Source organism: Melanotaenia boesemani, chromosome 5, assembly GCF_017639745.1.
Source record: "Melanotaenia boesemani isolate fMelBoe1 chromosome 5, fMelBoe1.pri, whole genome shotgun sequence".
In the NCBI taxonomy this organism is placed as follows: Eukaryota; Metazoa; Chordata; class Actinopteri; order Atheriniformes; family Melanotaeniidae; genus Melanotaenia; species Melanotaenia boesemani.
In genome coordinates, this window is record NC_055686.1 from 26873606 (window position 1) to 26885214 (window position 11609).

The window sequence follows — 11609 nt, forward strand, 5'->3', positions numbered from 1 at the left end:
ATTCACAAGTTTTTCTCACCTCTCCTCAGATCTCCCACACCACTGCACTGGGAGGCAGAACGCCCCATCCATAAAGATAAATGTATCACTCATGATCAAAAGAAGACAACATTGAAAAGCATTCGTACTGCTGTCATGTGGTCTTTCATCTCGTCTGGTGTGTGTGTGTGTGTGTGCGTGCGTGCGTGCGTGCGTGCGTGCGTGCGTGCGTGCGTGCGTGTGTGTGTGTGTGTGTGTTTAAATGAAATGTGAGTATATTATTGGCTTCTGACCATCTCAATCTCTTCACTGTCTGAATGCTGTGTGAGTGGTTTGGGTGTGGCGTTCTCTGCCACCAGGTTCCCATACTGAGCATTTTGGTTTGGATCTTCTTTTTTTTTTTTTTTTTTTTTCCGGTCTGGTTGCTCACTTCCTGGTACGTCCTGCATGTTCAACACGTTTTCAGGTGTTGCATGCAAGTCAAAGTCCTGCATGGAGAACCAGCTACGTGTTTATTACTTACAACCTGCATTTAAATCGAAGCGTTTACAGATGAATCGAGGGATTCATGCACACATTAACCAGAACAGTGAAACTAAGAAGTGAGCTGTACTGCTACTCTGTAAATATCTCGTTCTTCCATGTTGGTCAACCACACAGTGGTATCTGCTATCTCATATTGAGCCCAGTTCTGACTGCCTCTTCAGTCTCACCGATGACAGAAACCTCTCTAAATAACTTTAGTGGGTGTTACAAACATGACACGATGTCGAGAGTCTAGAAGAGGAAACGGACGTTAATCTCTCACAGAGAGGGATGATGGCCCCGTCTCACTGCCTGAGCTGGTGCTTCTTAATCAGATCTGTGCTCCTTGTTTGGGTCTTCCTCCATGGTACGTGCACCCCCACCTGCTTACAGAAAATACATTTTTATTAGTTATTAATGTGTTAGACATCACATCATTAAGATGACTTTAGTAATTGTTTTTCATGATGATGCACAATGTCCACATCAAAATAACAAAATACCAGAAAATTCTCCTCATTTCATTCTGAATTTACTGAATCTAAAAACGACTGTTATGTTTCCAAATATGCTTTACATTGTTAACAAGACGCATCTGCTTGGAAAGATAAAAGCATAGTTTTAGTTTCTGTCACTTCCTGTTTTTTTGTGTGTGTTTTGGTGTGTGTGTTACACATAAGCTGATGTTAGAGTGTTCCAACTTATAAGTAGTATGTTATGATAAATTCTAATTGTTGTTTTTATCATTTATTTACTTATTTACTTATGATAGGAACAAGAATGATTCAGAGTGTCTGTCCTTGTGTGTGTTCCAGATGTGGAGGCCTCTGTTAAAAACTCTGTCATTCATAAAAAAGTTGGAGATACTGTGAAGCTTTCATCAGGCTTATCAACTGAAGGGGTCACCTTTGCACAATGGAAATATGGAAATAAAAAACTTGCAGAAAAGAGTGGACTTGTTTCTGGAAACCATCAGTTTCAGAGCAGACTAGAGTTCAACCACACTGACTTCAGTTTAACAGTGAAGAAACTGACTCTTCAAGATTCTGGTGATTTCAGTTTTATCTCAGATGTGAATAACAAGCAAAGACCTACAGTTACTATAACTCTGAAAGTTCATGGTAAGACTGTTTCTGTTATACAAGTAAGCTGATATGTTAGATTATTGTTTTTTATATTGCCCTGTTTAATGTTTAGTGAGGTATGAAGGAATTTAACTTTTCCACCATTTTTCTTTTTTTACACACTTACTCATGATCATTCTGTTTACACAGATTTGTAAATAAAATAACTAAACCGACAAACACAAACAACCCCTGGAAAGCAGTCCGTTCTAGTTGCTCTCTAGACTAATTACATCCATGATGCAGATTCTGACCTGTCACACTGTCCTGTACGGACTCTGCTGTCTCTTTAGAGCCCATAACTGAGCAGCCCATCCTGACCTCCAGAAGTATTCAGACTTTTCTAAATGGATCCTGTGTAGTTTTGTTGGAGTGTAAAGCAGCTTCTAACGTCAGCTACAGCATCACTGTGGGAAACCAAACTTACAATGAATCCAGGCTGCAGTACATCATCAGAGCACAAGATGGAGGCACAACATTCAGCTGTACAGTCGCTAATGTTGTCAGCCAGAAATCGGCTTCAAAGACAGTGACATGTGAAGAAGGTATGACTAGAGAAGTGACTGTACTGTGTTTAGTTCAGTTCTTATGTTTATATGAACATATGGCTTTACTTTCACTGTACTTTTTGTTCCATGTTTGCAATTTGAGTTAAATGATTATAAAATAATAATAAAATAATAAATATACATTTTTATTACAGGGTCTACTAAAATCATATTGATTGTTAGGCTGTTTATTGGAATCCTGATCATTTTTCTGCTGGTCCTGGTCCTTCACTTCACAAACTCAAAGGGTGAGACGCTTTCTTGTTGTTTTAACTATTCAGTAAAACTGAAATATGGTTTAATTTAAATACAAACAAGTAAAACAACAATGTTCCTTTATCTTCTTCTTTACAGAAATACTCTGTAACAGGTTGGTACAACTCTCTTCTCATGTTCAAAGTATTGATATGTCTAAAGCTAGGAATGTGTGGAGTGGTGGGGATGCAGCAGCCTGCAGGTGACTCATGATGAATCCTGGAAAACCTGCATGAAGTGGAAATGAGGAGGAGAGCAGGAGAGATTCATGAAATGCAGGCTGAAGGGCAGAGTGATTGATACACTTTAAATAATCTGTTTCTTCTATTGATATATGTGTAAATTGACTTATATTATTTCCTGTCGGCAATGCTTCTGCCGGTGAAACCAGAAGAAGCTCTGAAGATGTTGGACAAGGTATAGTATGAACTTGTCAAGCTGTAAAAGTTGTGGAATAACACAAGAACTTTATGTAATTCATTAAATGAAAATACTTTTTTCAGGTGAAAGTGGACGAGCAGATAAATGCAGTAATTAAATACCAGGCCAAGGAGTCTAGAGAAAAGAGCCTTCTGCAACAAATAGGATGCAATCTGCCTCTCTTTCCTCAGTTCCTTATTTTTATAATTATCATTATCATTAATAATATTGTCTGAACAGACCGTATGAGCTGTTGTGTAAAAAGTAAGCACATGTTACCATGGAAACCTGTCTATAAGAGGAACTGACTCAGATCTCCCTGCTGATACAGATCAATGTGAGGGGTGATGTCTCAAAATTTTATTATTTGTCTATTTTCTTTTACTAGCTCTGGCTGCGTGACCTTGTATTTGACTCTCTCTACAACATGTAATGTCATGTTTAACATTTAAGCATAATTCAAATGTCTTATTCGCAAACCAGCAGAGGAAACTTCTTATCATTAGTCACATATTTTTAATTTTTTGAAAAGATGGCGTATGGTGAATCAGGAAGAAAGTAGAATTAGGCAGATGTCATCTTTCACACATACTGATCAAAATCAGCCAGAACTGAGGCTGAAACAGTAATGTGATGGTGGTTTTTAGAGGAAGATGAGGCCATAAATGCAACACATGCTGTCACATTCCAGCCACACTAAAAACAATATTTTAGTCGTAGTTGATCTAAAGCACATTTTCATATGGATCCCACTTAATTTTATGGTTTGTTATAAAAACTTACTTTTGTGGATTCATTGACAGGAAATTGTTGAACCAACTTAGTTGAAATACTTTCATTTGTAGCAAGTGATTAAATGAATTTCATCCAAGTTATTTTATTAAGTTAGTTCAACTTGACATTTAGACCAAAACATCCATTACCAGATGTGCAAAGGCTCATGGGAAATACATAATCAACAATAATTTAACCTTTTTTGATTGCTACCCTATAAATTTGTGTTAGTGCTTTGCTGCCTATGTTACGGTTAGATTTAGGCAAGGCAAGGCAGTTTATTTGTATAGCACATTTCATGTACAGGACAATTCAAAGTGCTTTACATAAAACAAAGACATTACAGATATTTAGAATAGTAAAAGGCATCAACACATAATCAACACATAATCACAATAAAATAATAAATTACATTAAAATGATTAAAAGCAAGATAAGTTAAAAAAAAGTTACCGTGCAGATTTCATGCATAGGCGCATGAGAAAAGAAAAGTTTTTAACCTGGATTTAAAAATGTCTACATTTGGGGAAAGTTTAATCTCCACTGGCAGTTTGTTCCACTTGTTTGCAGCATAACAGCTAAATGCTGCTTCTCCATGTTTAGTCTGGACTCTGGCCTGGACTAGTTGACCAGAGTCTTTGGATCTAAGAGCTCTGCTAGGTTTATATTCTCTGAACATATCACAGATGTATTCTGGGCCTAAACCATTCTGGGATTTGTAAATGATCAGAAGGGTTTTAAAATCTATTCTGTGACTGACTGGAAGCCAGTGTAAAGATTTTAAAACTGGTGTGATGTGTTCAGATCTCTTAGTCCTGGTTAAAACTCTAGCAGCAGCGTTCTGGATGAGCTGCAGATGTTTAATGCTCTTTTTAGGAAGTCCTGTTAAAAGACCATTACAGTAATCCAGTCTACTGGAGATGAATGCATGGATGAGTTTCTCTTGGTCTTTCTGGGAGACTAAACTTTTAATTCTGTTGATGTTTCTGAGCTGGTAAAAAGCTGTCTTAGTGACAGCTTTGATGTGGCTGCTGAAAGTCAGATCTGAGTCTATCAACACTCCCAGGTTACGAACTTGGTTGGTAATTTTAAGAGCCCGAGTCTCCAGGTGTTTGCCAATGCTGACCCTCTTCTCTTTGCTACCAAACAGAATAATCTCAGTTTTGTCTTCATTTAATTGTAGGAAATTCTCCCTCATCCAGGTGTTTATTTGCTCCAGACACTGACACATTAAGTCTATTGGACTGCAGTCATCTGGTGACAGAGACACATAAAGTTGTGTATCATCTGCATAACTTTGATAACTAATGCTATAGTTTTGTAATATTTTACCCAAAGGGAGCATATACAAGTTGAACAGAAGAGGTCCAAGGACTGACCCCTGGGGGACTCCACAAGTCATGGCCACTCGCTCGGATTCATAGCTGCCGATCGTAACAAAATAACTCCGGCCTTCTAAATAGGACCTGAACCAGTTAAGGACCGCTCCAGAAAGTCCAACCCAGTTTTCCAGCCTGTGCAACAGGATTCTGTGATCTACAGTATCAAACGCAGCACTGAGATCCAACAGAACCAGGACTGATACTTGACCAGAATCGGTATTCAACCTAATGTCATTTAACACTTTGACCAGAGCTGTTTCAGTGCTGTGATGAGGTCGGAAGCCGGACTGAAATTTATCAAGATTTCCACTTTCATTTAAAAAGTCATGAAGCTGGTGAAATACAACTTTTTCAATAATCTTGGAAATAAAAGAGAGGTTAGAGACAGGTCTATAGTTGTTCATTATAGAGGCGTCTAGAGTCCTTTTCTTTAGGAGTGGCTTAATAGCAGCTATCTTTAGTGACTTGGGAAAAATGCCTGATGCCAGTGAGCTGTTAACTATCAGTAGGAGATCACTTTCTACTGAGGTAAAAACTGTTTTTAAAAAGTCGGATGGTATCATGTCCAGAGTGCATGTTGTTGATTTCAAATGCCAAACTGTTTCTTGTAGGACTTTTAAATTCACCATTTTAAATTGTGACATGACATCAGAATTTTTTCCGGGTTTTAGACACAGACTAGTTTTCTTGTGTGACTGTGTGGAATTAATATTTTGCCTAATTGTTTTAATTTTTTGGCTAAAAAAGTTTGCAAATTGGTTGCATTTCTCAGTGGAAAGGAGCTCTGGGCTTATCTGTTTAGGAGGATTTGTAAGTTTTTCAATCATAGCAAACAGAGTGCGAGAATTGTTGACATTCCTGTTAATCATTTCAGATAAATGCAGCTCTCTGGCCTTGCACAGCTCATTGTTATAGTTACGCAGGCTTTGTTTGTACAGCTCATAGTAAATTTGAAGTTTATTTTTCTACCATTTCCGCTCAGTTTTTCTGCATTCTCTTTTTAGGCTGGTAACCACAGTGGTGTTTCTCCATGGTGTTTTCTGTTTGCTCAAGTTGCTCTTGATTCTTATCGGTGCAACAGCATCCATTACATTCAAGATTTTCAGATTGAAATTATCCAGGAGTCTATCAACTGACTCTGCACTGGTTGTTGGTAACATCGCTATGGCCTCCACAAACTTAGCACTTGTTCTTTCATTAATGTACCTCTTCCTAACGGAGAAGCAGGTTGGTTGAACATTCTGAGTGATCAGTAAATCAAACAAAATACAAAAATGGTCAGACAAGGCCAAGTCAGTGACCGCAACAGAAGAAATATCAACACCCTTTGAAATAACCAGGTCCAGAATGTGACCTCGAATGTGGGTCGGTTCTTTTACATGTTGCCGCAAACCAAACATGTCCAATATGGAACAAAATTCCTTGACATTACCATCCGTCATGTTATCTATGTGAATGTTAAAATCCCCAGTTAAGATGAAATGGTTAAAATCAGTAGAGATAACAGACAATAATTCAGAAAATTCATCAATAAAATTTACACAGTGTCCTGGACGTCTGTAGATGATTAGAAATAGGATTTTAGGAATGCCCCTTAAAATAAAACTAAGATATTCAAAAGAAGTAAAATCACCAAATGACATTTCTTTACACTGGAATGAATCTTTAAATAAGGCAGCTTCTCCTCCCCCTTTCCTCCCGTTTCGACATTTATTCATGAAACTAAAATGAGGGGGTGCTGTTTCATTAAGAACTGTAGCACTTGTGTCTTCTGTTAACCATGTTTCTGTCAGAAAAAGAAAATCTAAACTGTGAGAAATGATTAAGTCACTAACTAACAGTGACTTGTTGGACAGAGATCTAACATTTAGTACAGCTAGCTTTATGAAGTTTACACTGGTCTCTGTTGTATTCTGAGTTATACAAGGTACAGTTAACAGATTAGATCGATTCACCCCACAAGCTGACCGTGTTCGATTCCTTATTTTACTAACTAACACAGGAATCCTACTGGGTCCAGGCTTGATCTCAGAACAGCTGTCAGTAGTAGCAAAACTACAGCAAGGACCCTGAACGCATCATGGCATGTTATCTTTGTTGTGAATTCTGCTGCTCTGGGAACCTCCTCCCATGCCCTGCTCGGTCAGGACAGATGATCTAAGAGAAGGATGAGGAGGGGGAGGAGGGGGAGCCCTGTATTTCTTGGTAGATGGTGGTCGCTGGGGTTCAGACCTGGATAGAGACATCCTTTTAAGACCTTGGGTGATGTGGAGAAGAGGGTCTGGTGAGGGGGGAGAGCTGGCAGTTGATCGCTTCTCTGCTGTGTCCTTCGCTCTTATCTGTACACTCATGTTTGGGTTTGCCGTCCCAACAGCATGACGCAAGTGTGCACCAAGTAATCTGCATCCAGTTAGATTTGGATGCACACCATCAGGTCTGAATCGCTCCTTACAGTTCCAAAAGATATTGAAGTTATCAATGAACTTTATCCCATGGGTGATACATGCGTTTGATAACCATGTGTTCAGGCCAAGAAGCCTACTGAAAAGTTCAATTCCTTTACCCGCTGTAGGAATGGGTCCTGAAATGTAAACATGGTGTGCTCCCAACTGACACAGTCTCTCCAACAGCAGAGAAAAGTCTTTTTTAAGGATCTCAGAGCCAATTTTCCTCCTCAGAATATCAAAAGACCCTGTGTGGACAATAATCTTCATACCATCTGGATGTGAAGACAGAATGGTCGGCAACATCTCTGTCAGTTCCCTGACTGATGTATCAAAAAGTGTTAAATTTTCCGTCTTTGCCATCCTGACATGCTGTGTTATAGAGTCCCCAATCAGAATTGTGTCTATTTGTTTTTGTGTGGAGGCGCCGATAGCTTCTCTAGTCCTCCTGTTTGTGGGATTTTGGCCTCTCCTCCTGGTCTGGTTAGCCCTGGGCTGAGTTTTAGGGCTATTTCTTGAATTTTGATAAATCCTTGCATTACATACATCATCATTCATTTTAATATGACTCAACACATCATATTTATTATGCAGTGAGACTTCAGATGGTGGAGTGAGTGCTGGAGCTTTAAATTTCCTGCTGGATTTACCTCTGCGACGAACAACATCAGACCAGGTTCTGGCCGGGGTTGAGGACTTTGGTCTGGCACCAACAGTGTTCCAGAAGGAGAGATCAGTCTGATGGTCCGGTTTGGGATTTTCCTCAGGAAATTGTTGAACCAACTTAGTTGAAATACTTTCATTTGTAACAAGTGATTAAATGAATTTCATCCAAGTTATTTTATTAAGTTAGTTCAACTTGACATTTAGACCAAAACATCCATTACCAGATGTGCAAAGGCTCATGGGAAATACATAATCAACAATAATTTAACCTTTTTTGATTGCTACCCTATAAATTTGTGTTAGTGCTTTGCTGCCTATGTTACGGTTAGATTTAGGAATAGTTTGTGTCTGTAGACCTGAAAACCCACACTTCAAGGCGTAATGCTTTTGTAACAGTGCCACCTACTGGATGACTGTAAAACTGCAACAGCATCTCTGGAGTGGCAGGTCAACCAGACATCAGATGAAGTTGCAGTTTCCAGACAAAACAATTCAAATATACTAATATTTAATTGCTCATGAAGCTTCAAACTAAAGCATTTCTCTGTAGCTATCAATGCCTCTGGAACATCTTTGAAAGTTTACTACAACAACCTTATTTAAAGGTTTATCGCATTCCAATACTATTTACAATATCTATCATTCACACATGCTCTTCAAACCATTTCTCTCTAATGTGTAACTGTCACAGTCTCAAAGCTTTGCAGCAGATCCTGCATCTGTCCAGGTTGGACAGGTTGGTCCTCACTGTATCTGTCCAGGTTGGAGAGTGCGTAATTAGTCACAGTTAATATTTAAATAAAATCTCTAAATAAAAGTTACAGCAATAAATAAATGTAAATCGTGACATAAATATACATGATATATAATAAAGGTTAACTTTCATTTTGAATATTTTACGTTATTTTACGAGGGAAGTTTACTACAACAAAACCCCTCAAATTAAATGAAGACCGTTATTGTGCTGTGCAGCAAAACTTCCAAATTTTGCTCACTGAAGTTGAATATTGATGACAAGTAGATTCATCAGATTATCATCTTTACATTCTGATATTATCTAAAAATATTATAGATTAACTATTAGATTTGCATAATATCTTTTTTTTTATCATAATTAATGACAAGAATCAAAGTGGCGGGTCTGTTGCCCCACTTGGCCCATCTGCAGAATCTGAGCCATATTATACAAGAGTTGTTGATTCTTGAAGTGATAAGATGCAATGAAGTCTGGGTTTGAGTGAATAAAATGTGTTCCTCTATGCCAGTCTCTTGACTCTCATAATTTAACAGTAATTATGTAGTCTTCCTCTGGATGAGCTTAAGTTAAGTTAAGTTTTCTACCAGGGTCACTGCATTACTCTGTTTTTATTAAGCAAATTTTGTATTTTTATAAACTTTTTACATGATCGTGTTAATATGATGACCAATAGGACAAGTTTGATTGCAACAATTTAAATCCAGATTTACAGATTAAAAAAAAAAAAAAAGAAAGAAACCCTCAGAAGTAACTATTTATCTGGTCCTCACTTTTTTTTTATTAATTTCTTGCTATAAATGTATTTTCAGCCACTAAATTTAATTCACTTCAAGTGATAAAAACAGTATGTATGAAGGAGACCATTTTAACGAGAACTGCTGCAGTTTATTTTTAGCTACAATATACAAACAGTCTCTGACATAGTTGTACTTTATTTTTCTGTTTTCCAGCTGTTTAAGGAGAGGTCATCAACAAAACAGAAGCTCAGAAGAAACACTGGACACATTGTTTGGTCGCAGAGTTCAATAAATTCACCTTCACCAGGTCCGCCTTTAAAATCTGCTGCATCTCAGCAGACACGTTCATTTAACTCTGTATTTGAAGCTGTGCTTTTTAGACTGGAGATGAACTATAGAGCAAACTGTTTTAATCAGTGTTGTTTCTGTTTTACAAACACACTCGAGTCCAACTCCAGAACATCTGGAATAAACATGCATATGAATGTAAACTTCTCCAAAAGTTTTCATTAAATCAGGTTATTTATAGTTTTTTCTTATATAATTCTGTCAATCTTGAGCGCTGCTGCTCTGGGTTTGATATCTGTGTGTTTTCTTACACCCCCTCTACATTCCCTCTGACAGTACAAGAGACTTTATGTGCTGCACTGGCTGCATCTTTGAAGGTAAAATCCAGCAGGTTTTCTCATCTTGCTGCAGCCCAACTTCCCAGCTGTTGTTTTCTTTGATATGAACGTGTATAATGTTTTTGTAAATAAATCCCATATTTCTCTAAACTCTGATCATTTTCAATTTGGTATTGCGGGTCACCAGCTGGTTGGGTTGGTTACAATGACGTAGAGGACTCAGTGAAACCAGTACTGAGCAGACAGAGTGGATCCAGTTTCTTATCAGTTCCCAGAGTCAAAAACCAGACATGGAGAAGCTGCTTTCAGCTTCTATGCTCCACATGCCTGGAACAAACTCCCAGAAAGCCTCAAATCAGCTGAAACACTCAGTTTATTTGAATCAAGGTTGAAGACCCACCTGTGATCTCTGCTGCATTTCACTAGTTTTTATTTAGAAATCCAGATCTGCATTTGGTTCTTTTAAGCTGAAATCTTACCTTTATTTTGTTATCTGAGCTTTTTCCTGCTGTTTTTATGTAATCAATTTTATCTTTTTTAGTCTTTGTTTTTCTTTTTTTTTTTCTTTCCCTGCACCTTGCTGTAATGTTTTTATGTTTTATGTAAAGCACTTTGAATTGTCTTGTACATGAAATGTGCTATACAAATAAATTTGCCTTGCCTTGCCTTACTAGATCCTTTTGATGATCTGATCTGGATTTCATTTTAAACCAGATCGAGACGTAGTTTAGATCCACTTAAAAAAAATTCCAAACAACAGATTTTTATCAGGGCCTTACAACTTTAGCATCTCTCTAATGTTATGCATTATCTCCATGTCCTGTTTAGATGAAATACTGCCTCTTAAAGATGCCTGTAGACTGAAAAAGACTTTTTACATCTGTTGTCACTTCTATTCATTTTCAAATGTGTTTACATCCACAGTAAAATTTGATTGTGTTGTTGAATTAAATTCTCCATGATTAAAATGTTGGAACACATTTAAAAAAAATACCTGATTTTTTAAGTCAGACTAACTGGATAAAGATCCCTCCTCTTGACAACTTAGGATGGAGATGAAGCAGTGGGGCTACGCTGCTGCAATAACATGAGCCAAATCTACTCCAACTCCTCCAGCTTCGCCTGCATTGCTTTGCTGTAGAAAATTTCATTGTGTGTTTTTCTTTTTTTTCAGGTGAAAAGTTAATTTGGTGTCTTTGTTGTTTTTCTTTTAAAAATATGTGAAATCAAATAGAAAAAAACTGTCTTTGGAATAGTTAATATCAGTCTAACAGATTGCCAGCAGGTGTCAGTGTTGTTTCTTGTCAGAGTATGTCCCACATTTACACAAACAAGCTGCCACTACACTGTCATGGCTGGAGAACAATGAGTA

The 11609-nt window shown here is 37.7% G+C and overlaps 3 protein-coding genes across 5 annotated transcripts in view; 2 read left to right on the forward strand and 1 right to left on the reverse strand.

Moving 5' to 3' along the window:
• Nucleotides 1-9898, forward strand: part of LOC121640006 — a 48426-nt gene extending 38528 nt beyond the window's left edge. Inside the window, exon 12 of the mRNA XM_041985658.1 lies at nucleotides 9825-9898. The gene's annotated coding sequence lies outside the window, so the exon portion shown is untranslated. The remainder of the gene's footprint in view (nucleotides 1-9824) is intronic.
• LOC121639986 (Fc receptor-like protein 5) overlaps nucleotides 1-11609 on the reverse strand; it is a 907115-nt gene that overhangs the window by 332154 nt on the left and 563352 nt on the right. The gene's annotated exons all lie outside the window — the stretch shown is intronic.
• LOC121640051 overlaps nucleotides 731-11609 on the forward strand; it is a 33956-nt gene continuing 23077 nt past the window's right edge. Inside the window, exons 1-7 of one of the 3 annotated variants that reach the window (XM_041985734.1) lie at nucleotides 731-871; nucleotides 1320-1625; nucleotides 1922-2173; nucleotides 2332-2424; nucleotides 2531-2546; nucleotides 2823-2848; nucleotides 2935-3084. In XM_041985734.1, the coding sequence (XP_041841668.1) occupies nucleotides 796-871; nucleotides 1320-1625; nucleotides 1922-2173; nucleotides 2332-2424; nucleotides 2531-2546; nucleotides 2823-2848; nucleotides 2935-2969 (804 nt within the window). In that variant the 5' untranslated portion in view covers nucleotides 731-795 and the 3' untranslated portion in view covers nucleotides 2970-3084. Of the gene's footprint in view, nucleotides 872-1319; nucleotides 1626-1921; nucleotides 2174-2331; nucleotides 2425-2530; nucleotides 2741-2822; nucleotides 2849-2934; nucleotides 3085-11609 lie in introns of those variants that run through there. The other 2 variants (XM_041985735.1, XM_041985733.1) reach the window with 2 other exon arrangements.